This window comes from Serinus canaria, chromosome 7 (genome assembly GCF_022539315.1).
Source record: "Serinus canaria isolate serCan28SL12 chromosome 7, serCan2020, whole genome shotgun sequence".
Classification (NCBI taxonomy): domain Eukaryota; kingdom Metazoa; phylum Chordata; class Aves; order Passeriformes; family Fringillidae; genus Serinus; species Serinus canaria.
Genome location: NC_066321.1, coordinates 15,575,936 through 15,603,920, shown reverse-complemented (window position 1 = coordinate 15,603,920; position 27,985 = coordinate 15,575,936). Strand labels below are relative to the sequence as shown.

General features: G+C 62.0%; 3 protein-coding genes across 5 annotated transcripts in view; 1 reads left to right on the top strand and 2 right to left on the bottom strand.

Annotated features, from left to right (window-relative positions):
- The window catches only part of SPEG (striated muscle enriched protein kinase), a 37,847-nt gene extending 18,960 nt beyond the window's left edge, over positions 1–18,887 (bottom strand). Inside the window, exons 1-6 of the mRNA XM_018911448.3 lie at positions 18,479–18,887; positions 6,824–6,913; positions 6,182–6,563; positions 3,614–5,139; positions 2,570–2,713; positions 1,563–1,745 (exon numbers count right to left, since the gene is read on the bottom strand). Of these exons, the coding sequence (XP_018766993.2) occupies positions 1,563–1,745; positions 2,570–2,713; positions 3,614–5,139; positions 6,182–6,563; positions 6,824–6,913; positions 18,479–18,887 (2,734 nt within the window). The remainder of the gene's footprint in view (positions 1–1,562; positions 1,746–2,569; positions 2,714–3,613; positions 5,140–6,181; positions 6,564–6,823; positions 6,914–18,478) is intronic.
- Positions 1–27,985, top strand: part of DNPEP (aspartyl aminopeptidase) — a 54,413-nt gene that overhangs the window by 16,290 nt on the left and 10,138 nt on the right. The gene's annotated exons all lie outside the window — the stretch shown is intronic.
- Positions 21,290–26,685, bottom strand: DES (desmin). Of its 2 annotated transcripts, none has more exons than XM_050976721.1 (9): positions 26,025–26,685; positions 24,535–24,595; positions 24,264–24,359; positions 24,013–24,174; positions 23,801–23,926; positions 22,899–23,119; positions 22,716–22,765; positions 22,372–22,440; positions 21,290–21,536 (listed from the first exon to the last, which is right to left on the bottom strand). In XM_050976721.1, the coding sequence occupies exons 1-9, from the start codon at positions 26,573–26,575 to the stop codon at positions 21,466–21,468; spliced, it is 1,407 nt and encodes a 468-aa protein (XP_050832678.1). In that variant the 5' UTR covers positions 26,576–26,685; the 3' UTR covers positions 21,290–21,465. The 2 variants fall into 2 exon arrangements, with proteins under 2 accessions (XP_050832678.1, XP_009086163.1); XM_009087915.4 differs by having other exon boundaries at positions 21,290–22,237; positions 22,358–22,440; positions 26,025–26,684.

The following is a 27,985-nucleotide window of genomic DNA, read 5'->3' as shown; positions in this document are numbered from 1 at the left end:
GGCTCGGCAATGGCCGGCAGCGAAGGGGTGCGTGGCCGCGCCGGGGGAGGGGGTGAGCAGCAAGCACGCCGCGGGATGATAAGGGGACGCGATATTCCGCAAGGCGACAGCAGGGCTCAAGTGGCTCTTACGCAGCAGCCCGCGCTCCCATCCTTAAGCCGCCCGGATTCCCGGGATGGCTGTCCCTGCCCGGGCCGGCACGGCTGAAGGTGACATTGGCAGCTGCGCTCCCCCCTGCAGCCCGCCCGCCCGCCGGTCCGCGCCATCGGGGGCCGGACTGGGGGACTCGCGGGGTGCGGGATACAGGGGCCGGCAGGGGACGGGATGGGGAGCGGCATAGCCCAGGGGGGACTGACGCAGCCCAGTCGCCACCATGGGGGTGCCGCCCCCCCCGGCCGGCCGCCGGAGCGCCCTCAAGCTCCCTGCCCTGCACCGGGGGTGGCGGGCGGCCTTCCCGATACCGGGCAAGGGCTGTGTCCCAGCGCCTCCGTGATACCCGCGGGCAGCCTCCAGCGGACTGCTGGGACCCTGAACTCGACTTTCCCCTGTCCGCACCCTCCCCCCGCCCCCGAAGCACCCCGCACTCACCGGGGCCACGGCGGCCCCGCGAGCCGACGGGGAAAGCCGCCGAACCGCCCTCGGTGCCCGCGGCGCTGCCGGTGCCGGGCGCCTCCAGCCCGCAGCGCCGTCGGCCCGCTGAGCCCTCCCCGCCCCAGCGCCGGCCGGCCCCCGGGGCTGGGCCAGCAGCGCGGGGGAGGGCCCGTGGCGGGCCGGGGTCTGCCGGGGCCCCTCCCGGCCCCTCACCGATATGCCCGGCTGGCCCTGCCAGGCCGCGGCTGCCCCTGGGTGTCCAGTCCCGCCTAACGACGGAGTGGGGAAGTTTTGGGTCCTTCCAGCCCTCGGGGCGGCTCCGAGCCTCTGCCTGCCGCCCAGAAACACTCTCTTGGAATGGGGAGGGCTTTGGGGCTGCAGAGGGCTGGCTGTCCCCGTGGCCAGCGGCGGGGGGGTCAGGGGGGTTCTCCCCGGCTAGCAGCTTGGTGGGCAAGTAGGGTGTCCCCACAGGTAATGGTTTGTGGGGCGGGGGTCTCCCCGCGGCTAGCGGAGTGAAGCACAGGGATATACCCACAATTTGCGGGTTGGGGAGCAGGCTGGGATATCCCCACGGTGCACATGATGGAGGTAGGAGTACCCACATGGTTTGCAGGCTGAGGGCAGGGGTACCCACATGGTCTGCGGGTTGTAGAGCAGGTTGATGTACCCCCATGTCTAGCGGGACACGGGGCAGGTGTGGGGGCCAGACACTGGGCTGCTTGCTGGGCGCCAGGGGATGCTCACAGCCTGACCCCGCTCCCCCCACGGTAGGATCCTTCCATGGCTGCCGGGAGCACGTCAACTGCTTTGGTTCAGACAGAGCCTTGTAGGGTAAGGAAGCCGGTTTCTTCCCAGTGACAGCAGCGGCAGAGCTGGCAGCCAGCCTGCCGCGGCGCCAGCCCTCGCTCCCTCCCTGTCTGCCTCCCTCTTTCCCTCCCGGCGCCCCTCCATCCGCCGTCCGCGGTACTCACCGGGCCGCACGCTGAGGATGGCACTGCAGCAGGTGGCCCCCACCTCGTTGGCCGCGGTGACAGTGTACAGCCCGGCGTCGGCCACCCGGGCACTACGCACCAGCAGCGTGTGGCGCTCGCCCTCCGCCTTGATAGGGCGCGTCGTGCTGCTCCGCAGCGGGACCCCGTCCTTCCTCCAGGACACTGCCGGCAGAGGCGGGGGTCACGCGTGGGCAGGACAGTCCGAGCTTTCCCGGGGCCCGCGCAGGGGCCCGGGGAGGCCAGGCGCTCCTTTGCCTGGCCTGAGGACCCATTTGCTATGGGGAGCAGCCCCGGGATCCCACGGCCCTCTGACGGAGAGACCGTGGCTAGTCCCTATCTGCTTCCTGACATCCTCCATCCTGGAGGCTGGAATAGGGAATTAAAGTGGCTTGTCTTCTGCCTGGCTTTGGCGACCGGCCCTGGATGCCCAGCTGCCTCCGGGCACGCTGTATCCACTTCCTGGATACAGCGTGCCCGGAGGCCATCAGCCCTAAGCTTCTGGCCCCGGGAAACCACCTAAGCTGCCTCAACAGCAGCCCAGAGCACTAGAGAATCATAGAATGGTTTGGGTTGGAAAACACCCTGATAATCATCTAGTTCCAACACGACCCCCCCCCCCCCACCCCCCGGCATGGGCAGGGACGCCACCCACTAGATCAGGTTGCATCACCGTCCCTGCTCACGAAGCGCTCAGTAGCCCTTCTCCCACTTTCCCAACAGCCCTGCCCAGAACTGGTGGACAGCAGGCACCCTGTCCTCTGCCCCCTGTCCTCTGCCCCCTGAGCTAGCTGGCAGTGCCCAAACACTTCACTCTCTCTGAAGGGAGGAAGGGCAGAAAGGGTGCTCCCAGGGTGGGCACATCACCTCCCCTGAGATACCCAGCTCTGCCTGGGTGTCCCACTAACACCATGCAGGTGGGACATGGACCTGCAGAGAGTCCCTCTGCCATGCCTGTGCCCCTGACACCCCGCTCCAGGGCAGCTCACCTTCTGGCTGAGGGTTGGCCGTGACAATGCACTTGAGCAGCACCTCTGCCCCCACGACAACGGCCATGTCCTGGATGGGGATCTCAAAGATGGGGGCTTCCAGGGGGTCTTCACCCGCTGAGACATAGGAGTCATCTGAGGACTCTGCACAGGGAGAGATGGGCCCCATGGCTGTCAGCAGGGTGAAGTGGGTGGGTGCTGTGCCATGCGGGGCTGCATGCAGGTCTCCCAGTCCACTCCTCAACCACACCCTCTCTGGGTCATTAGCAGGTGCCCGGGCCATGCAGTGGATGAAAAGGACACATCAGGATCCACCATGGCACAGAGCAGGAAGTGGGGACAAGACAGGGGACCAGGAAGGGGCAGGACGCTTTTTGTACATCCCCATAGGGCATAAGAAATGAGTTGACAGTGGGGTGTGGAAGAAGGAGGGTCATATAGTCTGCTGCATCCCCTTCCCTGAACTTCCACATCCCTCATGGGATGGTGGCTGCTGCACCCCAATACATCAGCAAGCACCTCCCAGCTCCCTCCCCTCTCATGGCCCCAGCACATGGACAAAAGTCCTGGGGCTGTGCCAGGAGCCTCAGACATGTGGGCCTACCACTTTTCTGGCTAGAGCAGAGCCTAAAAGCTCCCAGCCCAGGTATAGTCTGGTCTAACTGCTCCATGCTGGGATGGGCAGGACACCTGTTGCCAAGCCACCTTCCCCTGGGGAAGTTTGGGCTGCATGTCCTGCCTGGACCACTGAGCAGGACAGGACAAGTTGCAGTGGGTGCCCTGTGCCCCAGACCACAAGTCAGCTGTGCCAGACAGGAGGTATGGAGAAGATAGCAAGTGTTATAACTTCAAGGCCTAGCAAACTGGCAGCCAGGCTGGTCTTATGGCACTGCTTGGTGCCAACTACCCCAGCCTCCAGAGTCTCGTCCCTCCATCCCTGGGCTCACCACACCTCCCAGGGGCAGGCTGGATGTCCCCCAACCCACCCAGGGGCTGGCCAGGCCAGCTCTGTGCCTGCAGGAGGGCAGAAAGCCAAGCCCATACCTAGCTCTGGAGAAGTGGGCCTGGCTCGGCGTCCCTTCCCCTTGCTTCGTGTGCTCCTGCCTTCTTGAGCCATCCGGCCACTCTCTTTCTTCTCTGACACTTTCATCTGCCTTCTCTCCACCTCCCTGCCCACACCATGCTGTCCTGCCCAGCTTCGTTCCAGACGAGCTTCCTGCTCCATCCCCGGCCTTGCCCAAGGCAGGAACCGCACTTCTGTGGGCGTCTCTGGCCGCCGGTACAGTCCGTGGGGCACAGCCAGTCGGGCAGCCAGAGCCTCGCTCAGTGCCCCCGGGCCACGGGCAGGGCCTCCCTCTGGGTACAGACTGCCGTCGGCGGGCCCCGCCTGCGAGAGGGCCACCCTTCCCTGCGGGCTGGCTTGTGCCAATGGCCACTGCTCCTTCTTCTTCACTTCCCCAAAGCCTTCTTGATGCAGGTGCAGACCCTTCCTGGCACCTGCATCCTCCACTGAGCTGGGCTGTCCAGCCGCCCCACCCCCCCCCACCGGGGCTCTCTTCCCGCGCTGCCCCCCTGGCAGTGGCTCCCCATCAGGTCCCACCAACGCCACGCTGGAAAGTGCCAGGTGCTGGATGACGTGTGTGCTCTCTGCTGGCGGGCAGCTCTTGGGTGGCAGTGCCTTGCGTCCGCCGGCGCCCTGAGAGGAAGAGGTGCGGGGGGCACGGGGTGCGGGGGGCTCGCTGGTCGCTGGGGGTGAGGGTGCCGGGGGCAACCCAGCTTTGCAGAGCTCCTGGGAGCGCCGCAGCTGCTGCTTGGACACTGTCCGCTTGATGCGGGTCAGCTCCTCTGCAAACTTGTGCTCGATGGCGTAGACGCGGTTGGCGAACTTGCCCCGCTCGTCGAAGGACGCGGCTTTCTGCCGGAAGGCCAAGCGCCGGCACGCTGCCGTGCTGCCCGGCTCCCAGCGGCCGCCTTCCCGCAGGTCCTCCCGCGAACCACCCGGAGTGCTGGCACGGCGCGTGCCGGTGCCGGGCTGGTCGAAGGAGCGCGTCTTGCGCAGGGGCAGGTTGGAGCGCGCGGGAAAGGGACTGTCCTGCTCCAGGCTCCTCTGCCGCTCCTCAAAGTACTGCAGCCTTTCAAAGATCCTGGAGCCAGCCCGCACCAGCTTGGGGGATGCCCGGACGGAGATGCGGCCGGAGGTGTCGCTCATGGGTGTCTGCGGACGGGAGTCCTGTGTGCTACCCTGTGAGTACCCAGAGGACTTGGGCTTCTTGATCTTCTCCTCGTACTCCTCAGGAACGATGTCCTGGTACTCTACCGGCACTGAGGACTTCTTGCGGGGGGTCACGGGTGTGAAGGAGGGGATGCCAGGGCCACGGGCAGCAGGCTGGGATACGGTGCCAGTGGGCGGCTGCAGACACGTGCCAGCACGAGGAGATGGTGAGCGGACGATGGGTGGCTTGGCAGTCAGTGGCAGAGCAGCAGGGGATCTTGGGGGCTCTGCACCAGGCTTTGGAGAGACAGGGCCTCTGTGGAGGTCATCTCTCCGGTAGCCTCCCTGGGGGATGCTGCTGCAAGGGCAGAGACAGAGGAGTGTGGCTTAGAAAACACTCTTGTACCTGCTTGGCTGCATCCCAGCTTCCAGCCTGCACCACAGTGCCCAGTGGGGCATGGCAAAGGGGTCAAACAGTCAGGGCAGCCTGGGAGACTCAAGGGGTCCCAGCAATGGCATCTGGTCACCCCAAGACCACTGGGAGCTGGCTGGGTTAGGTGAGAGTCCTGGGCTGCTGGGACCCCTTGCCCAGGCGTACTCATGTGAAGCAGTAGGGTGATGCTGGGTTACCCAGTGAGTCCCCTCCCCAGGACCACCATGCAGAGAGGATCGGGGCAGGGGGGGGTGCCCCAGTTTGCTGGGGTGTCCTGGTGTGCTGAGGCAATGCAGCCTGGCCAGAAGGGGTCCCCAAGGCTGCAAGCCCTGCCTGTGCACATGCTGCTATGGGCACATCTTCCTATCCCACTGCCCCCAGAGGGGCTGAGCAAACGCAGAGTGGAAATCATAAGGTGGAGATGAGGTTCTGGTGGAAGAAGCGGCCTTAAACAAAAAAAAGAGCAAGATGGAGGTCAAAGGAGCAGGCCTGCAGGTATGGGAACCAAAGGCGGCAGGGAGGGACAGGGGCTCTGAGCACATCAGCAGGATCAGGGGAGGCAACACCCCTGTACCATGAGCAGACACTTGCCTATGTGTGTCCCAGGCTACTGTGCATCTCTAGTTCCCCACACTGTAGGCTGCACCCCACCATGGTGGGGTGGAAGAGGAAAATGCCCATTGTATAATCTGCAGGTGGGGTACTGCAGCTCAAGCAGTGGCACAGGGGATACACCCAGCCTCAACCTGGCAACAGCAGAAAGGGACCCCACTCTACATCACCCCCAGGCTGCGTTGCTCCCACCTTCTCACTGAGAACAGGCTGCCTACTGCTCAGAGTCCCCACTCCTCATCGGGGAAGGTAAAGGCAAAGAAAGCCCGGGTGGAGGGAAGGAGATGGCTGCAGGGGTTGGGAGGAGATGGCCCCAGAGCGATGTCCCCTCCATGCGCTCCCCCTGGCTACTTACACGTGGAGCGAGAGCGCCCGTCCTCGGTACAGGCTGAAGGCGCTGCCGTACGGGTCGCTGGCCACCGAAAGGCTATCCTCTGACCCCCAGCTCGTGCCCACCAGATTAGCCCGTGATGCCCGCACCAGCGGCTCCACGCCCAGGTGCCGGACCTCGGCACCACGCGGGGCCGGCGTGTTTGCTTGCCTTGGGGTTCCCTGCGGCTGCGGCCAGGCAGCGGGACGGAGGTAGGGTCCCCGTGCAGAGAGGCTGGCATCCGTCTCCTTCTCCACCACGGTCTGCTGGCTGCCTGACCAGCTGGAGCGCTCCTCTGCCTGTGACAGGGCCAGCACCGAGGTCGGCGTCGTGTTCATGGAGGCGTCCACGAGGGTGTCAGACCCACCTGAGAGAAGAGGGATGAGCCAAGTCTGGGTGCCTGTGCGACAAGCTCAGCATCCTGCTCAGAGAGGGCTGAACCACCACGGGGTGTTCCAGCATGTCCTGAGCAGCACTCTGCTGCCTCAAGCCCTCCCCGCTTTGTATGGGTGGATCACAGCTCCTGCTCCATGGACACCCCCAAAGCCTGGCCAGCAGAGGCCTTGTGGGGAGTCATGGCCAGCAGCCACTGTCAGGGCTCAGTGCCAGCCAGGTGTCCCTGCTCACCCGTGGGGGTGCTGAAGGCCGTCTCATCCTGGAGATCACTGCGCTGTGTCACCTGGGGGTCGCTGGATTCATCCTCACCTGTCTCCGAGTCTGGGTGGGAGGGGAGAGTAGGGAGTGAGGGTACAGACAGACAGCAGACCACACTGGTACTGCCTCTTGCAGACCCATTGGCTCCAGGAGCATGAGAGCAGTGCCCAGACAGCTCCAGAGCAGGAGGCATGACTGTGACCTGCAGGGACAAGCTGCCAGTAGGGAAAGGCAGGACTAGGAGTGGGAAAGTCCAGCAGAGCAAGGGCAGGCAGGAACAGTGTTAGATGACGGGAGGAAGGGAGGCAATGCCAGCAGTGGGAACACAGCTGGCAGAGGTGGCACGGGGACAAAAAAAGCAGAGCAAGTGGACAGTGGAAGTGACAGAGCAGGGTGGCAGGCTGGGGCACAGGGTCCACTATGGGGACAGTGATGGCATTGGGAAGGCGTCTTCCTACCGTAGCTTTGTTTCCTGCAGGAGCGGAAAACTTCGCTTCCATAGGGGCAGCAAGAGAGAGAGAGACATCAACACCCGGTTATCGGCCCAGCCTGCGGAGACGCGGGGGGCAGCCGCGGGGGCCCTTGTCCCCAGCACTTCCCCACCATGTCTCCACTTTGCATTACAGTCACTGCACACCACTCCAGAGCTGCACACAGACTGTCTCCTCGCATATACCGTCCCAGCTGTGAGTGCCCAGCACCATTCCCTCCCTGTGCCACAGCCACATCCAGCCCAGCAGGACAGCCACCCCCCCCCATCCCTGGAGCTGCTGGCCTCACCGCTGCAGTATCCATACATACCTCAGTGCCCGCAGGGCATCACAGCCTGGGGCTAGACCCTCCCAGTCTGTGCCCCAGCTGGGCACTCCTGGGGGTGCCGGAGCACACAGACACGTGTCCATGTGCACACAGCCTCCCCCTGGCATGTACAAGTCCATCCACTGTCCCACCAGTGCAAGTGCTGTACAATGCAGCTGTGCTCCACAACACAACTGCGGTTGATAAAGCCAAAATTCTCAGGCCAGGTCATCACTAAGAGCTGCTCCTCACCGGGCAGGATGTGGCAAGGCCATTTCAGTATCACCCTAACGTCCCATTCCAGGGAAACTAGTGCCATGCTTCCAAGCAAGGACTGACTTTCCTCCTTGCCACTGCCCAAGTCCTCAGCACCTGTGGCAACAACCCCTGCAGTGAGAAACATGTCCCCAGCACCACCACTGCTCCTCTCCATTGCACTCTCAAGGTGTGTGGGGAGCCACCCTGCTTCGACCCACTCCAAGCCACCCTTCTGCCGCCCAGCATACAACCAACTGCTTCGTGAACTGCTAGTGCATCAGATTCCCAATCCTAGGCACAACAGTCTGGCAGCCCCTGAGCAAGTAGAGCTGCAGGGCCAGGAGCAGACCAGCTGCATGGGGGACACTGAGAGCTCCTGGCTGACTGGGACCCTATTTTGTGGCTGGCAAGATGCAATCCAGCCCTGCCCAGCCTCTGCTCGCTGCCCCTTGCAGCATGGTGGTGGGCCCCATCCCAGCACACTTGGGGCAGCGGGGGGAGTCGGGTCCTGGTAACTCAACGCACCATGCGTGAAGCGCCCGAAGCGCCGCGAGTGGCCGGTCTTCTGCAAAGGAAAAGAGAACAGAGCATTACCCGTGGCATGGTGATATGTACCTGCCGTGCACTCACACCGCTGCCACACCACGCCTCGCACTCACACACACACACACCCCCCATCCCAGCACACGCAGCAATGCTCACACCCACAACCTCTCACACGCACTCTGGCACCACATACGACATACTTCACCCCACTCATGCCCTCCCACAGGCAGGGCACACCTGCCAGCGCTCACATGCACCCCCGCTGCACACCCACGGGCCCCACAGGCACACGCCCCCGCGCACACTCAGAGATGGATGGCTGTAGGTGGGCACGTGCAGCGCATGCTCAGCCACGCACACTCACACACCTGTGCGCAGGCGCGCACGCGGAGTCCCCTCGGTGATGGCACTGTGCACCCCAGTCCTGTGTTGCAGCCCAAGCCCAAGAGTGACAGTGGGGCACCCAAGATGCCCCAGAATTGCTGCTTGCAGCCGGCATAGCCTGCACTGAAGTCTTTGCCTGGGCTGCTGCCCAAGCACTCTGCAGCCCCTTCAAAGCCACCCAGCCAGCATGGGGATTTGGCCAGCAAAATGTCTTCCAGGCACTGGCCCAGGCTCCACCATGGCCACTGTCCCAGCACGGGGACAGCATCCTTCTTCCCCGGTTGAGGCCATGCCAGTTGAAAGAGAGGCTGCCTGGCAGCAGGGGACCGGCCTGTGGTTGCCGGGTTGGAGGCACAGGGGCTGTGCTCGCCTATGCCGTCTGGGCGGGCAGGTGGGAACAGAGCACGGGCTGGAAGTACCAGGAGCTCCCTGCCAACTTGGCTGCCCTCTGTCCTGCAGCCCAGGCCTGGGCACTTGCGTGCCAGGGAAGGAACCAGCTGAGGGCAGCCTGTCTGCCAGACCCAGTGTGCACTGATGCCATATCCCAGGAAAGCAGAGGGACGGGGTGATCTCCAAGGCAGGCAGGAGTGGGAATGTGGAGTGCAGACAGGCAGGTTTGGGCTGCCAGGACTGAGCATCCTTCCCAGCCAGTCTGGGTGACGGGGTCTCCCCAGGACACTGATGGCCCATTCCCTGTCTCCCCAGTGGGGAGCCCAGGGCTGGACACCCAGCTGTCTCGAAGCCCTTTGCTCCACCAGCCCCTCCTGCCCCACCATCCCTCCAGCTCCAAAGCACGTCATGGACAGCCAGACCCCAGGGACAGCCAGTCACCAGGGATGGACAGCCAAGCATGGCAAGCAGCTAGTTGCCCTTGAAGGGCAGCAGGTTCATTTCACAAGCCCCAAAGCTGCCGCCACTGCTGTGGCAGACCCTGCACGTGGGCAGCACTCGGGTTTCCACCAACTCCCCTGCCTGCATGCAGTGCTGGCCAGAGGGCAGCGGCTGCACGAGACACATTTGTATTCAGGCTGAGCCAGGCTTCACCTCCCCTTCTCGGCTGACTCTGCTGGTTCTGGCTGGCAGCCCATCTTCCAGGCCAGGGAAAGATGAGTGATTAACTGCACCATCGGCGGATAATTCCCCCATTAAAAAATGAAAATGCAATTGAGTGCCATTATCGGGTACTCTTGTGGCTTCCCCAGGGACAGGCGCCATCGGCTCCCCATCAAATATGGTGAGTGTACCCAGAGAGCTGGGCTGCATTGCCCAGAGCTACAGAGGGGCTGAGCCCCTTCCCCTTCACCTCTCAACAGGTCAGGACACCCTGAGGGATCAGGGTACCTTGTAGGATCAGGGCACCCCAAAGACTGGACCCACCTCAAGCACAGCGTCCACCTGCAGCCCACTAGGGAGCAAGTGCTGGGTGATGCAGGGTCAGCCCCAGGCCAGGAGATGGAAAGGGGGCAGAAGCAGCTCAGGGCCTGGTGTGGGATCAGAGTCTGCACAAAGGGGACAGACAGAGAGTGGGGGTAATCCTCCTGTGTGGGATTTCATTTGCCTGTTGGGAAAAGGGGTGGAGGAGCCCTAGGAGCACACTCTGTTCCACCCAGCCTGGAGTAGAGAGAAGAGCTGGCTGGGATCCACACCCAGCTTCTGCCCTGCACTACGAAGCAGCTGTGAGACCTGGAGGTGTTTTCTTCCCCTACGTCAGGCATGAATCCACCTGCCCATGTTGGGGTCCTGTGCTGGCCCAGGCATGGGGCATCCCTCACCATGGCCATGGGGCCTACAGGGAGTGAAGGATCTCCTGGGACTGTGGAACTTGCCACCACCCAGCACGTGGAACCCAGCACCACAGGGCAGTGCTGCCTATTGTGTGAGACAGGCAGACAGGAGCAAGGATGAAATGGGGTGGGGAGGGAGTGAGTAATTTGCCTGGTGCAGAGAGGCAGCCTCTGGAGCTGTTCTGATGGCCCTCCGGTGCTCAGCCAGCGCTGCAGGACCCTGCCCTGCCACACGGGCAAGCCCCTGGACTTGCTGCCCCCAAAGGCAGAAGGGGCAGCCAGGCTGTGCAAACCACCCTGCCCCAGAGGGACCCTCAGCACCTTCTCTCCCTAGAGACCTGTGTCCCATTGTGCATCTTCCATCCCTGGGAAGGTGCTGCGCGTGTCAGCCCCTTCTCAATCCCCTCCGGGCCACCCGGCAGAGTGACGGCGGGGAGGCTGTGCGTCCGCATCGGGCTCGTGTGCCCCGGGGAATTGGGGGCGGGGGGCTTCCTGGAAGCATGCTCCCCATCCTCCACCACCCGCTGAGGCCAAGTGACGTCCTTGTTCCTTGCTCGGCAGCGGAGCGTGCGGCGGGCCCGCGAAGGAGCCGTGCCTGTGCCAGGCATGCTCCTGACGCGGAGGGGATGACGCATGCAAAGCCTCGTCTCCAGATCCGTGACCACCGGCAGCGGGGCTGGGGGAGCCATGCAGGAGCCTCCATTTGCTGCCCCGACTCCAGAGGGAACAGAGGGGCCTGGAGAAAGCCCCGGCGGGGGTCCCAGCCCGGGTGTTGGCACAGGAGGTGTTGAGCCCCTGCCCTCTGCCCCTCCTGCCGGTGCTGGCGAGGCCAGGCAAGCAGCCGGCAGCTCTGCAAGCGGGGCTGAAGCTGGCGCTGTGCAAAGCCCCGGGGAGCCCCAGGGGCCAACGGAAGGGCTGGAGGGACACTCCCATCCCCATCCTTATTCGCATCCCAATTCCCGTCTCCATCAGCATCCATTCCCATTCCCGGCCGCTCTCGGCACTGCTCCCTTCTCCCGGCACCCGCCGGCACGGCAGCCTGGAGTCCTTACCTGGAAACGCTTCTTCACCCAGATCTTCTTCATGCTTCTGCAGAGCCCTGCTGGCCCGGTGACACGGACTCAGGCCCAGCAGGACCGCAGCCCGCTCCCGGCGGGGTCCCCGCTGTCAGCACGTCGCGGCAGCAAGCGATGCTCCGAGCATCCTTCACCACCGGCAGCCGGGAGCGGTGGAGGGAGAGGAAGGGGCTCGCCAGGTTGGGCTCTCGGGAGGGCTGGAGCTGTGAGCCTGAAGCATCACTGGAGTGCTCCTCCCTCCATCCTTCCCCCGCCTGCCTCCGCCTCCGCCTCCCTGCCAGCCCTGGCACACAGTGACAGCGGTGGGGGACAGGCAGGGCACAGGTGGTGGGGGGCGAGGACCACCGTCGTAGAGGGGAGGGAGGGGGCGTGTCTAAGGCGGGTACGTGGTTTCTCCACCTCTGGCTTTGTCTACACGGCTGGCAGGGGTCCGAGCCCTCTGCCAGGCAGTGCAGCTGTACCACTGTCCCCTGTCACCTATGCATCCTGCCCCACTGCCCAGGACAGGGGTTGCAGTCCTATCTTAGGACACAGCTCCCCCACCACAGCCCCCACATGCAGACCAACTGGGATGGAATCAACACAACACAGCCACGCTCTCTGTTCTGTCCCTGAAGTGCTCTCAAACAGGGCAGACTCAGTGCCACAGCTGCCACAAGCCTGCACCCAGCAGTAGGTTTGCAGTGTGCCATGGCACTGCCCAGCCAGGATACAGGCTCACCATCACTCTGCCAGCCTCTGCTGGCACACCTTCCCCAGCTGACCATCCTGAGCCCTGCTGTCTGTCCCAGTTTTCTGGGTGATGCTACAAATAAGCCAGAGGGCCACTCCCAGCCTCACAGCCCCAGCAGATCCTGTCTTGCATGCCATGCCCCTCACAGCTCTTGGTGCCCCATAGCTTGATACCTTCCCTCATCAACTCACCAAGCCCTGCAGCATTCACCAGCCCCCTTCCAGGGCCCTTGGAGAGGCTGCCAAGGTCCTGGCCTCACCATTTATTTGAGCTGCCCCTTCCCACTGCAGAGCATCCATGGGGACGCTGCTGGAGGCCTCCCCACCCGGTGCTTGTCCCCACGCTGCTCACCTGTCCCCTGGGGAGCCAGCTGCTCCACAAGGAGCTGCTCACAGGCATCACGCTCCCCATGGTGCCTGGCAGCCCTGGTAGCTTTTCTCTGCTTCCCCTCCCAGCTCATGACTCCAAACGTGAGGCTTTTCATGGCTCCATAATAACTTGCAAATTACCCAGTACAAAAAGAGCTGTTTATACAACATTCCTGTCAGTCCCACAATTCGAGTGATGCTGCGGGGTTTCCGTGGAGACCCTGCACGTCAGACAAGTCCTACAAATGCTACAGCTGGCATTAAGGAAATCTCCTGTCAGAGACAGAGGTCTCTGCTGCCCCCCACAAGCCCTGGGTGGGGACAGAAATGGGTACCCTTGAGCCAGAGCTAGGTAAAGAGGTGAACTGTAGGGCTCGTGTGTGTCAGGGTACCTATACCCAGGGCTTCCCTGCCAGGTACTCTCACCCTATCTGTGCATGCCTGTAGTCCTGCTACAGACACACAGCCTGTGCACTCTTTTCACACTCAAGTTCCCACTTGAGTGTGAAAAGATACCTTAAAATACTCATCAGAGTTGCTGGGAAGAAGCACCAAGGTTTGAACGTGTCACACAGTGGTGCTAGGGCAAGGATGCTGTCACCAAAGCACCCACAAGGGCAGGCTTAGATCTGGCCCCAGGGAGATCCCCTTTGTCCAGCCAAAACACTGTCACTTGTATATCCTCCAGCTATCCTACATCTGCTGCCCATTGGTCACAGCTCCTTGCTGGCTGGGCACACAGCTCTTCCCAGCAACTGTGTCTCTGTGGCCATCCCTCAGCAAAACCTTCAGGAGTGGCTCTGAGCTGTCCCAGAGATGCTGAACCTCTGGAAATATCTGGGTCACCTCCAAGAGGCTGTGCCTATTGCAGGCACCAAAAGTCACTGCAGAAGGTGGGAGGTGATGGTCACCTGCAACTAGGGCTGCCCTTCTGCTCTGCCCCAGCCCAGGTGCAGCACTGACAATGCCCTGCTCCTCTGCAGGTCAGGGACCTAGGACAGAGAATGGCAGCCAGTGCAGCTGTGGCATGGACAACAAGCAGACCTGGAGCGGGTGACCCCATTGCCACCCAGCTCCAGCTTTGCCTGCTGGACACACATCAGCCTCAAGCAAAGCAGACAGCAAACACTTGCTCAAACTGCATTAATTCCACCTTTCCAAGAACCACAGCCCTCCACATCTTGCTGGCCTCCCGACTGCCCTGCACAGATCCTGACCAGTCCCACAGCTCTGGCCTAGCACCAGCCCCCTGCCCCTGGTCCCAGGCAGCAGCCCCTTGTCTCGGTGCTTGAATAATTGATGGCGGTGTGTGCATGCAGCGTCGCGAGTAGGAGGAGGTCTGGCCATGAATTTTTCATGCGTTTGCACCTCCTGGAGCTGCTGGGGATGGTCGGCGGGAGGTGGGGATGTGCTGGGAGCCTGGGTAGGTGGGCATCTTCCGTAGCTCTGTCCCCAGGGAAAATAAATACAGCAGTGGAATGTCCCTAGTCACCCGGCAGGGCAGTGCCACAGAATCCTTGTGAGCCTGTGGAGGAGCAGTGCTGTGGTGTCCCCCTCCCCCAGGGGCTGGGACACCACAGTGCCCTCTCCAGCTCTGCCTCCCCTTGCTGCCACAAGAAGGATGCCTGAGCACACAGTGCTCACTGCAGGCTGAGAGCGCAGGGATGCAAAGCAGCAATGTGACCTTGGGCGTCTGGGCATGGAGCGGGATGGCACAAGGCATTACATACATCCCTGGCCTGCCAACCTCTGGCATACCCCCCAGCTGGGAGAGGGGCTGCATGCTGTGGGGGAAAGAATGCAAGAGTGCAGGCAGCAGGGGTGGAAGCAACCAGCCCCTTCCAGCAGCCTGGTGTCAGGAGGCAGGAAGGGCAATGGGAGTGATGGCAGCCCTGGAAGGAGGAAGGGGCTGTCGTACCCTCATGCAGTCCCGAATATTGGTGCTATATTTACCCAACTGCAGGCCTGGGTTTCAGCCTCTTGCCTGTAACACAAGCCCTGCAGGCTGCCAGAATCTGAGGGGATGGCACATTCCTCAGCAAAAATAACCCTCCAGCAGCAGGCGAGAGGGCAGGGGTGGAGGTGACTGACTGGACAGCTGCACTCACCACCCCGCTCACCGGGGGCAGACGTCTCGCTCTGACAGACCCTGGGATGAGAATCTGGCACACGTGGGCACCACACCAGACCCCTGCCCAGGTGGTTTGGGGCAGAGGTGGGAGCCACTCTGGGGCAGCTGGCATTAAACACAGGCACAGTGCTGCACACTATGGGACTAAAATTAGGCACTGAGATAAAATGGCCAGAGATGCTGAGCCACCAGGGACACTGTCAGCACAGCCATCCCCAGTGGGCTCCATTGCCACTGCCATGCACCATCAGCTGAAAAATTATGCCAACATCCCCGCACTGTAACTCCTTGCACAGCAAGGGTTTGTGCAGGGCCACCATACACAGGAAGTCTCTGCCCCCTTTCCTGCCCCAAATCCAGGCAGGTGCAGGCTGTTTCCTGGACAGAGGGAAGGCTCCAAGACAGTTTGATTGCTGAGTGCAGGTGGAGGCGAATGGAGCAAGGCCCTGCACTGGGAACCCAAGATGGACACATCCAACCTTGAAATGAGAGGCAGCCTGGGTGGGGAGGATCAGAGACTGCTGGCACAGTGAACGAGGGCTGGGCTCTAAAAGGAGATTAGCTCGGGTTCTTAAGAGGTGATTTAATCCAGTTTACAGGGAAAAAATTCAGGAGATGCAGCTGAGAGGTGATAAAGGCTTTAGCAAGTCCAGGAGCAGTAGAGATATGGTAGGGGCCAGGGCTCTCTGGAAGGATCTGGAGGTTTCCTGGGTGAAACTGGGAAGCCCCTGGACAGGCCTGGTGCTGTTGGGAGAAGGGTCAATGCACTCTACCTGCACCTATGGAGCTGGGGCATTAGGGAGAGCCTGCAGCAAGAGAGGGGCAGTGCACTGGGACATGGGGGGACAGCGTGGGACAGTGGGGATGGTGTGCCCCAGGTAGCACCTGCACCAGCCTGGCCAGCCCCACACATGCTCTCCCACTCCCCTCAGTGAGCACTGACGCACTTAGGGAACCTGGGAGAAGAGCAGGAGAAAATCATTAGTGGGGTGGAGCGACAGATTCAGGGCAAGAGATTAGAGAAGCTAAATCAGGCTTGTGTGAGCAAGGGGGACTGCTGAGCTGGTGCAGGAGGAGCTCCCCAGGTTGAGTACAGAGACAGGCAGCATGGAGCCCCCCCAGGCCACCAGCAGGGACCTGAGTCACCCTGGGGAGAGCCAGTACTGGCCCCACAGAGATCTTCAGCCTGGCAGTGCACCAGGGAGAAAAGGGGCTCTGTGCCCACCAGAGACCACTACCAGAGAGAGGCAGATGGAGCAAGGACAACACAACACCTCCAGACACAGAGAACCAGGACCCCAAGTCCAGAGAAAGAGCTGATCTTGCCAATGGTGCAAGGGCATTCCAATACCTCCACACAGGGGCCAGGGATGCCAAGTCCAGAGAAAGACTTTATCCAGCTCGGGGACCCTGCACACATCCCTCTTGCCCTAGACGTGGCCGATGACCTAGCTCAGAGTGCCCAAGGAACAAGGATGGGGTGTCCCTTCCCAGTACAAGGATGGCAGAGCTATGAGTGGAACTTCCGTGATCCCTGGAGACCTGTCCAGCACCTGGCAGGATGTGGCACTCTTTTGGCACTGCCACAGTACACCATAAAGACAGCTCTGTTAACAAAGCTGCTCCAGGGGCTGTCCTGCTCCTCGCTCAACCCAGTTGCCCAGAGCCTGCACATCTCCAGAGGTGTCTCTGGCCCATAGATGCCTTTTTGGGAGGCTGTTTGCTCAATGGCGGTGCATCCATGGCCAAGAGCCTGCTGGGAGGAGTGCCCAAGGCAGGGTGACATTCACACTGCAGGTTAGGCAATCCTGGCTGCTCAGTCCCTCCCTCAGCTGCCCCAGAAAGGCAGTGGTGAGGGCTGGAAGCTGGGAATTGAGAGCAGGGAAGAGTGCGTCAGCACAATGGGAACGGGCACCTGGGGAAATCAGACTGTGCTGGTGCTGGGCAGCAGCAGTGGGGCCCAGAGTGGTGTGGCCACAGAGAGGTGCAGCTGCACACCAGAGCACGAAACAGGGTAACCCAGCTGCTGCCTACCCAAGACAGTCTGCCCCTCCCCTGGGGCAGTGCATGTCCCCCATTCTGCACACACTTCACCCCACCCAGCTGCACCAAAGGTGCATGGTACCCAAACGACCACTGTGTGATGCACAGCGACTCCACACAGACTCACTGCAGGGCAGAACTCCTGCTGCACACTCCTCTGCTCCTCCTGCTATCCCACCAGGCTCATGATCTGCACATAAACCTTCCTCCATCCTCCAAACACCACTTCTCCAGACTCCTGACTCAGTGCTTCCCTTCAGCGTTGTGAAGGCTCCTTCTGACCTGCCACAGTCATCCAGCCCCCTGCTCAAGGTGCAGCATCTCTGGTGTGCCTCCTGTGCTGTAGAGTCCCCGGTGCAGCTCCTTCCCTGGAGCCTCAGGGCTCAGTGTTGCCTCCCTCACTCCCTGTCCTCACTGTCCCATGCAGACAGTACATCTCACATATCAGAGCAGTGCCACCCACCTCCACACTCCCCAACACTCAGGCCTTCAATGTCCTAGGAAGGGGGCATCCATCCTTCACGAGGAGGAATTTGTTCACCAAAGGGTTGTCAAGTACTGGAACAGAATGACCAGGGAAGTGGTGGAGTCACCATCACTGGATATTCAGAAAACACATAAATGTGGCACTTAGGGAGATGGTTTAACAGTGGGCTTGGCAGTGCTGGGTTAAAGGTTGAATTGATCATCTTACAGGTCTTTTCCAACATAAATAACTCTATGATTGCCTGATTCCACGATGATGAGGCAGAGGGGGCCGAGCCCCAAACCTGCAGGAAGAAGCCCACCCATGCAAGGGCAGCAGCCCCCATGCACTCCCTCTCTGACTGCTACACCCAGGGGTGATGGTGACGAGCAGAGGAGCTGCCACTGGGATGAGCAAATGCTTGTTAATTTGCCTTGGCTAATTAACTACCTGGTCTCGCACATCGAAGGGGCACAGGCTCCACCTACTTGTCAGCCCCACCTCTCACATTAGGCTCCTCCTCCTAGGCCCATCGGCCTTCTAGTTCACCCAGTGCATTTCTAATGCCTGCTAAAGCTGTTATGGTGACCCTACGGGAGTTCTGCCTGTGGGCAGCTGGTGGGGGATGCTGAGGACCGTGTTGGTGACTCTGGTGGGTGGTACTACCAGTACCATGTGCCCAATCCCCAGCTCTCTCTCTCTTGCTTCTCTCTTCTCTCTCTTTTCTCTCTCTCTCCTCCTGCCCTGGAGCAGGCTTGGCATCACATGCTCCCAACACCTCTGTGCCCAGTCCTGGCACCCAGCCTGGCCTGGCAGCAGGTACTGCAGCCACATGCTCGCTCCAGGCTGGAGAGCCCCCCCAATGCTGCCGGCACCGGGCAGCCCAGCCGGCAGCAAGGTGAGCACAGCAAAGCCCAGCAGCCCTGTCTGGCCCCAGGGCATGCACTGCAGCAAGAGCCTGCAAACACTACTGCCACGCTCAGCAAACCTGTGCCAAGGTCTGTGCCAGCACGGCCGTGCTGGTGGCCACGTCACCCTTACCTTCCATGTCAATGATGGCCAACACAGCACTGGTCATGGCCTCTCCCTGCTCATTCTCAGCGACGCACGTGTACACACCGGCATCCTCCTTCTTGCTGTCCCGGATCCAGAGCGTGCCATACTCCTCCCCACCCTGGGCCAGCTGCTCCTCGTTTCGGTACCAGCGGAGGCTGGGCCGGGGGTTGCCCACCACCACCACTCGCAGCCGGATGTCGCAGCCGGTGCCGATCGCTGCATTCTTCAGTTTCCTCACAAAACTCGGTGCTGCCAGGCGAGCTGAGCCCTCCTGGGGCGGCCCCGGCTCTGCTGTGACCTTGGCGCGCTTCGGGGGGATGCCGGGGCTCGGCGGGGCTGTCCGAGGCTCCCCAGCAGCCCTACTCGTGCCGCTGCGTCCCTGTGCCCGGTGCATGATCTGCAGCTCCCCCACCACCACCCGCTACCCCTGTCACCCCAAACCCGCACGTTGTGCCCTTCTTCTCCCCCTGCCTGCAGTCTGGGAGTGCCGGGTGCCTGACTGGGGCGCTGGGGCAGTGGTGACCCCCCAGTCCGAATGCCCTCCGGTTCGGTGCCTCCCCCCACAGGCTGCAGCCCCAAAAGTCGCAGTACTGTGGGCAAGCGAGGGACTATATTTAGGCTGGGACTCGGGTTCCTGCTCGCCCAGACGCCACTCACCAAGTGCCCGGTGCAGTGTGGCACTCACATCCCGCGCTCTGCTGCAGCCCCAAGCCCGCCCAGCGCCTTGGCATCTGCTCCTCGCCGGCCCGGGTGCGGGTCCCGCGGGTGCTGCCCGCTCGCTGAGCCGTCCCCGTGCTGGGGCCGTGGCGTCCCCCCCCTCACCCGGCCCGTACCGTCCCGCGCAGCCCCCGGCGAGCTGCGCTCCCTCTGCCCCCTCTCCTGAAGTGGCAGCTGCCTCTGATATGTCACATTCCTTGGCTGGGCTCCCCCTCTCTGCGCCTGCTGCCCCGTCCCTGAAGCCCAGCTCCCCTTGCAAAGATAGAAAAGGGCCAGCACCTTTCCATATTAGCTGAGAGGCTCGGGGGGGACCCAGCCTTCCTCCCCCGCTTCCCCTTCTCTGGCAGTGTCATTGGATCGGGGCAGAGAGAGACCCTGACGGCATGTGGAGGGAAAGGACACCGTCATGCTTCCTGCAACGCAAGACCCGGGGCAGGAGCCAACCCTTCAGGGCCCCTTTGCTCCGTTCCCAGCAGAGAGCGGAGATGGGGCTCCCAGCATCCCTGACCACCACAAATCTTCCCTGCCCGGAAGGCTGCAAACACAGCAAGATTCCAATTCTCTCACTGGGCCCCTACCTCTGCCCCGGGCAGTGTGGCTCCCACCAGCCCTGCTGGAGCTGCTCGGCCTTGGGGCATCCTGTGGGAGCTGCCACGTGGCGGGCTCCAGGCAGCGAGCAGTCAGGCACGGTCTGTGCCAGATGCTGCCTGGCTACCCCTGGGCATGGCAGGGCTTCCCCATCTCCTGGAGCCAGGACGCCTCGGCATCTGGCCTCAGCCGCCTCGCCAGAGGCTGTAAATCTGCGTGAGCAGGAGGCCAGAGACACGACAAGGTGCTTCCCAGCTGCAGGCCAGCCTCGGCAGCTTTGGCACAGCCCACTGCCACCAGCCTAAGGGTGCCAGCATCAGTGGAGCATCACTAGCAAGGAGAAAATCCCAGGATTTCCCGTCTTGGATGGCTGGGGCAACAATGGAGTGGGATGCCTTGCTAGACCCACAGCCTCGCTGCAGAGTGGCTGAGCCAGCCCCAGAAGAGGCCTGGGGGCCTCTTCCCTGCCTTGTAGGCAAAGGAATGTTTTGTCCCCAGCCTGCCCCCAGGGGCTGAACTCCTGCACTGCTTTGCCAACCTGGGCCGACAGGGAGGGAGGTGTCATCCCAACCCAAGACAACCTGGGGACTGTCCACGATGTCACAGGGCCACCTGCTGGAGATATCCCTTGAGATCCAGCAGCTTTCAGCTGGGGCTTGCCACGCTGCCCTCTCCATCAGGGACAGCCCCAGACCACTCCCCAAGGCAGTAGCACATGCCTTGTCCCTAAAACATCACCCCACACCAAGTCCACTGCCCCCCTGGCATCTGCTGCCTGGCAGAGTTTTGCGGACCCTCCAACATCTCCCAGGGCAGAGCAATCCTGAATTGCTCTCCCACATGGGATGCTCAGCTCGGGGCTCCACTGCAGCATCCACCATTGCTGGCATGAAGGAGTGAAGCCAAGATGCCCACAACCTGAGCACAGAGAGAGAGACATATGGTGTTGGCAGGCTGAGGCTGGAGGCTGAGCCTGGGATGTAAGCATAGGGTGGTGTGTCTGATGCTCACAGGGTATGGGTCACTCAGGGATGAGGATGGCTCTGCTTGCTGGTTGGTGACACTTGGAGGGGCTTGGAAAAGACCCAGGCAGATGTGGATTTAGGTAGGTTCCAAGTTGGGGTATAAAGGAGGTGGCTGTGGAGCTGAGCCACCAGGTCATGGTATGTGACCCTAGCTGTGTGGAGGAGATACAGGACCACCACCCAGAGCCCCTTTGTACCCACTCAAGGCTTAGCTGTCACAGCTCCCCATCCCATCAGGACTTTGCCACCCAGTGCCACTGGGAAACCCACCACTCCAGGCAGCAAAATGCTCACACCTTCAGTGTGAGAGACACACAGCTTTTGGGGGGCCCAGCACCTAGGGAGGAGACAGCCCAAAGAGCTGCTGGCTTATCCATCCACCTGGCCCTTGTGATGCCTCCCCCAGGCGCTGCCCCCCCACCACCCCACCCCCTCTCTGCCCCAGAGATGCGCTGAGACGACAAGGTGATGCTCCGCTGTTTATTTCAGCCGCCTGAAGAGTCTCATACACGTGGTGGGGTGGGGGTGCGTTGGGGCAAGGGTTGGGGATGCCTGCCCTGGCCCCCCGGGCCTCTCTTCGGCTCCTCTCATCCTCTCCCCACTCTCTCCCATTCACTCACTCCTCCTCTCTCCTGTGTCCACCTACGGGTACCCTCTCGGCTCATGAGCCTGGCCCCGTGCAGCCTCCTGCTGCCGGGGGTCCCTGCCACGGGGAGGGGCGGGCACTGCCCTCCTCTGCCCCACGGGGCTGCCTCTGGGGCCGGGGGGAGCGAAGGGCCCGAGCCCCCCTGGGCTGGGGGGGGACACGCAGCCTGGGGCCCCCCTCTCTGAGCTGGGCAGAGAATAGGGGGCTCAGCCCAGACAATGCCTAGCTTTTCCTCATCCCTAGCATCGCCGCCGTGCACCTGGAGAAGTGCCAGCTCCAGGGCGGCCGGCGGTGCCGGTGGAGGGGGATGGGTCCCCACTCGTGTGGTATGAGCCCCAAGCCTGTGCCCAGGGTGGGAAGGGGACTCTGGGGGGATCCAGAACCCGCTGCTGGGACCGTCCGGCTCTCCGTGGAGCTGGCCCAGGCCACCACCTGCTCCCCCCAGCCCCTGCCACCTGTCCCGTCCCTCCCTCCTGCTGCCCCCCGGCCCTGGCCTGATCCTGACGCTGGCGTTGCTGCTGCGAAGCTGCGAAAGCAGAGCGAGCCTTTAGAAGCTGGAGGAGAGAGCCCAGGGGGTGCGAGGGGCCCAGAGGCAGTTGCATGGGGGAGACTCCTCAGGCAGTGCCGGGGGGGCGCCGAGAGGCGAGCTGGGGGGCAGGAGGGGGGCATGGCGGAGGGACGGAGGCAGGGACAGAAGGTGCCAGTGGGCTGCTGGAGCAGCCTCCTCTACAGCACTTCATGCTGCTGCTGAGTCGCCTCACTCACCACCTGTGGGAGAGAGGCACCGTGAGACGTCATGCCGTGCCACACCAGAGCCCCAGTGTGGGAACAGGCGCCATTCTCGGTCCCCTGCCTCCCAAGCACCCACCGGAGCCACCCTGCGCTCACCTCCCCGTCACGGGTTTCAATGGTTTTGATCATCACGGTCTTTTTGGTGTGCACCTCGGAGCCCCGCTGCTCTGGGCTGGTCTCTGCAGGGGGAGAACACAGAGATGGCACCACAGGGACATGTGATGTGGGGACACAGCTGTGGGATCTGGTCACCTAGGAGCTTCAGCAGCTTTGGTTTAACCCTGCCTCGGCTCACAGCAACACCCTAACAAGGGCCCCATACCAGGGGCTCTGTAGCGCCTGTGTGTCCCCATCCTACCAGCCTGGCTACAACCCCCCAGGAGGGACATTCACCCCAAAAGTGGGAACACAGAGGGCTCATCCCAGGTCCCCCTCCTCATGGAGTGATACTTACCTCGGAAATTGAGTGCGGAAGCGAAGGTCTGGTGCATGGGAATGCTGATCCTGTGGGAAAGCAGAGGGGAAAGCTTAGATCCAGTCAGCCCTAGCCCTCAGATGTGTCCTCACAAAGTTGGACTCCCAAAAAACTGCTGACCCTGCCGGTCCCCCCAGTTTGTCCCGCCTCCCTTCCACTCACCGGTTCTCCTCTCCCTCCAGCAGCTTGCGGTATGTAGCGATCTCCACATCCAGGGCCATCTTGACATTGAGCAGGTCCTGGTACTCACGCAGGTGCCGGGCCATCTCATCCTTCAGGTGCCGGATCTCCTCCTCCAGGCGGGCAATGGTGTCCTGGTACCCACCGGCCTCCCCTGCAAAGCGCTCCTCCATCTCCCGCATCTGCCGCATCAGCGAGTCATTCTGGAGAGATGGGGGTGCTCAGTGAGGGGGAACCCAGAGGACACAGGGGTCACTTGGGGTGGGAGCTGGGGATGCCAGGGCATCCTGGGGAGAGCCCTGGTCAGCCCTGTGCTGGGTTCAGCTGACATGGGACCATATGGGTGACTGTAACCCTCCACCTGCTCAGCGCTAGGCACCAGGGACGCACGGGGGCAAGCTGGGCATGCACTGGGCAACCCCAGCACTCTGGTGCCCAAGTCCCCCAGAAAAGCCATCCTACCCAAGCAAGAGGGCACGGAGAGCTGCAGAAGCACTGGATGGCTGCCTGGGGGTGGCACTGGTAGTTGCTGGCTGGCTCCTGCGACCATGACTGTGCCAGAATGGGACTGTTGTGCCCTGTTTGTTTGCAACCACCGAGTCAGCCTGCAACCAGACACCCTGAGCCCTGTGCCCGCCTGCCTGGAGCCTCCCAGGCTGGGTCACATTTTACAATCTGCACTTTGATTCCAAAACTCTGCCAAAACAGGAGCCCAGGCCACTGATGGGGGAGGTGCAGCCCAAATGTGGGGTACAAGGTTCCCTTCAGCAGCAACTCAGACAGCTGGAAAGAGCCCCCCCAACCCAGAGATCTCCCTGAGCAGCCTTGGAGCAGCAGGTCCCTGCCGGGAAGCTGGGGATTTCTCAATGCTGCCTTTAGCTCACCGTTCCCTTGAGGGCATCAATCTCACAGGTGTAGGACTGGATCTGGTGCCGGTACTCCAGCATCTCCTGTTTTGCCTGCCTTAGCGCGTCGTTGTTCTTGTTGGCCGCCTGCGTCAGGTCAGACACCTGGGGAGAGAGCAGGGTCAGTGGGGATGGCCCCTGAGATGGAACCCACTGTGCTGGGGCCAGCCTGAGCCCGCTGCCTCCCGCACCTTGGACTTGTACCACTCCTCGGCCTCAGCGATGTTCTTGGCAGCAATGCTCTCATACTGAGCACGGATGTCCCGCAGCGCAGCTGTCAAATCAGGCTTGGAGATGTCCATCTCCACCTGGATGTGCTGCTCCTGCAGCTGTGCCTGCAGCTCCCGGATTTCCTGCGTGGACAAGGTGACATCTCAGGGCACCCACTCCATTTTCGCTGCCCCGTGAGTGCCATTGGAAAAGGCTGCCACTTCTGACCTACCTCTTCATGCACCTTCTTGAGGAAGGCGATCTCCTCCTGCAGGGACTCGATACGTCTTTCCAGGTCAATGCGTGCTAGTGTGGCTGCATCCACATCCTGGGAGGGACATGGAATGAAGGATAGTGAGGGGTTGCTGGGAGAGCACGAGGGCTAGAAGGTGCAAAGCTGTGTCTGGGACTGTACCCTGGTGCTGGGGCCAGGCTGCAGAGGGGAGATGGGGGTGGGAAGGAGGGTAGGGTTCCCATGCCACACTAAGGGGACAGGTACTCACAGCTCTGAATGCAGCAAGGTTGTTCTCAGCCTCCTCCTTCAGCTGGATCTCCTCTTGCAGCCTGTAGGCAGAGAAGGGAGGCTAGGGGGGTCTAGAGGAAGCTCCCTCCCTCCATGTTGATGTCCCCCCCAAGCTGTTCTTAAGCCCAGCATGGCCCGGTAGGAAGAAAACAGATTGTCCTGTGTTCCCGGCAGGCAGCAGGGGACTGGCGGGGGGCCAGGGGCTCTTCCTCCCATTCCCTATTATAGTCAACACCAGAGAGATCACAAAGACATGAGGTCAGCTCAGTGCCACGCACACTGCCCCAGCCCTTTTAGGGGAGAGTGACCAGCAGCTGGGGAGACAGAGCGCAGGATCCGACACAGGGAGTCCAAGAGATGGCCACCAGCTGAGCTATCCCAGGGAGAGCAGGAGCACAGACAGGTTTCAGCAATGCTCTGGGATGGGATGTGAGGTGGGGACTGCTGTGGGGAAGGCTCAGGTCAGGGCTGGAGATCAAGGTTTGTTTCAGGGAAGGGAACAGTACTGCAGGCTGCATGTCAGTGGAAAGGCAGCGGGGAGGAGATGGAGGCGCCCAGGTGGTGCTGGCACATGGGGTGGCAGAAACCCAACACCCGTTTGTTCTGTGCTCTGCTCCTCCCCTGTCACTGAGAGTTCCTCCATGTGACCACCCCCAGCTCCCAGCATCAGGGAGGACCCCAGTGCTGGCCATCTGTGGTGGTGGCTGGAAAGAAGAAAGGAGCAGCAGGCTGTGTCATGCTGAAGGAATGGTGTCCCCAGGGCACAGGGTCCAGGAGGGAAGGTGCAGACCATCATCAGAACACACAGTTCCCCTTGAGTATCTGCCCTTACTGCCAGGTTACCCACACTCATCAGTCCCTGGGTGTTCCCTCAGCCTTGTCACCCTTGTGGATAATCCCCACTCTCTTCCCCAGCACCACCCAGGTCCACAGCATCTCTGGGGTGTCCCACTGCTCACAGGGCACCATGGACACTCATGCAGGCCTGGAGCATCCCTGGCCTGCGGACCTGCAGCTGCTTCCTCCCCTCCCTCCTTCATGTCTGGAGCTGATGGAGCACTTTCCCTGAGTTACCCATATCCTCACTTCTGCCTGCCTGACTGCATCTGTCTGTCCATCTATCCCACAGAGCTCAGCTCACCCATGGGCCCAGCAGCCCTCCCCCGTGTGAGCAGAGATGGGTACCCCAGGGTGAGGTGCACTTTGATCTCCCAGTCCTGTGGTGTTACACCCAGGGGACAGGATAGGGGACATCCCTGCTATGGGAGCCACTCTAACCTCTGGGTGCTGCCCAGAAAGTGGTCAAGGGGGACAGAGTACTGTGATCATGGTGGGCTCTGAGCACGAGGCACAAGCATAGCAGAAAGCACTTGAAGAGCTGCCCGGGCAAGCTCTGCTCCCACCCACCCCTAGGGATGGAGATGCACAAAGCGATGCCCACAGGGACTCTCCAGGGCCCCCCCTACTCACTTCTGCTTGAGCTTCTGCAGGTCATCGAGCAGGTTGTCACGCTCCACCTCCACACGAGCCCTCTGGCTGGTGAGCACGTCGATCTGGCGCCGGAGCTCCCGCAGCTCCTCCTCGTACATCTCAGCCACGCGCGTGGGCTCCTTGCCCCGCAGGCGGTTCACCTCGGCCACCATGAGGGCGTTCTGCTGCTCCAAGAAGCGCACCTTTTCGATGTAGTTGGCGAAACGGTCATTGAGCTCCTGCAGCTCCACCTTCTCGTTGGTGCGGGTCTGGAGGAACTCCTGGTTCATGGCATCAGCCAGGCTGAAGTCCAGCAGCTCCCCAGAGCCCTGGTAGGCACTTTGGTAGGTGCGCAGAGGCGTCACGCGGGTGGTGCGGAAGGTGGACAGGCTGGGGACGGCCGAGGTGCGGGACACCTGGTAGACGCGGGAGGTGACGGAGCTGCCGCTGCTGCCCTTGCTCCCGAAGGAGGCACGAGGGAAGACCGGGGAGCCGCCAAAGGTGCGGCGGTAGGAAGAGACCCGCTGGCTGGAGGAGTAGGACTGGCTCATGGTGGCGGCGTGGGGAGGCGAGGCCGGAGCAGGGAGCAGGCAGAGGGCTGGCGAGCGGCCGGCACAGCTCGGAGAGGCGTCGGGAGGGGACCGCGCGCCGCTATTTGTATCCTGCTGACATCACCCGCCCCTCCTGCTGCCGGGCAGCTGGGGGACGCTCCCGCGGGGGAGATGGCCGGCAGCCCCCGCCCACTGCCCCTCACCTGCACACACCCCCCGGCAGACGAGGAGCCCTGGGCACCCCCGGAGTTCCCTGGGAGGCCTCGACACCGGCCCCCACTGCTCTCCCCCGTCGCTGGGGGTGCTAGGGGAGGAAGTGGGGCAGACTGGTGGAGAGCCCCCGTCAGGATGTAGTGCCACCCAAAGGGGGGCCCCGGACAGACAGACAGAGAGCCTAGGCTGACGCCATGAAGGGAAAGAAGGGAACCTTCACAGCATCACTTGACCCCCTTGAGCCAAATTCCATGTCATGTAGCTGTGGTCCCCAAATCGGTCTTGAGCACACCAAACGGCCCTGATGATACCCTGACGACCCCCTGGCAAGAGCACCAGGCTCAGATCTCCATGTGGAGCCAGACCCCCATCCAGAAAGTGAGCAAGGAAGGGCCTGGAGAGGGGCTGATGTGGGGGCACCTCTGCCATGAGTGTGCTTGTACTGACCCACCACCTAAACCCTCTTTCTGACATGGGGGGCTGAGCACTGGCCAGGGTCTGGGTGCTTTTGGAGTGCTGCTGAGTGACCCCGAGCAGGTGCTGGGTCCGAACCCCAGTGACGGTGACGTCAGCCCCTGTCCTCGCTCCGGCACATTCCCAAAGCAGCAGGCACTCAACCAAAATAGCCTTCCCAGCTCATACTCGTGGGGTGTGGGACATACAAACGTGGTATTTATAGTGGGGGAGGCACTCTGTTAACCCTTCTTGCTCCAGGCATGTGGACAGCACAGCTGGATGGGGACCCTCCCTGGAACAGCCCTAGCCCCTCTCTGATCCCCACCACCCTAAGAACAGAACATGGTCCCCAGGTTATCCCAAGGCACAGCAGGCTCTGCCCTGTCTCCTCAGTCTCCCCCTTGGCCAGGAAGTACACTGGGGGTCAGAAAGCTCAGCCCAGCTCCCCAAAAACTCCCAAATGGGGAATTTCTAAGTTCTTCTGAAAAGCCCCACTCCAGCTTCCTGGACAAGCAGTGGGTCAGGTCAGGGACCCTCAGGGCCTTGCACAAACCCATGACAGCAGAAAAGGACATCCTGAGGGAGGGCACCTGTGCTGGGGAAAACCCTCATGAGGGCTCCCCTTGGCTGGGCAGCATCCCCTCCTCCCCAGACCCCCCAGCACACCTGGTGACCCCTAGCTCTGTCCAAGATGGGCTGTTTTGGCTGACGTCAGCTGGCTCAGCCCCAGTGCCTTTGTCC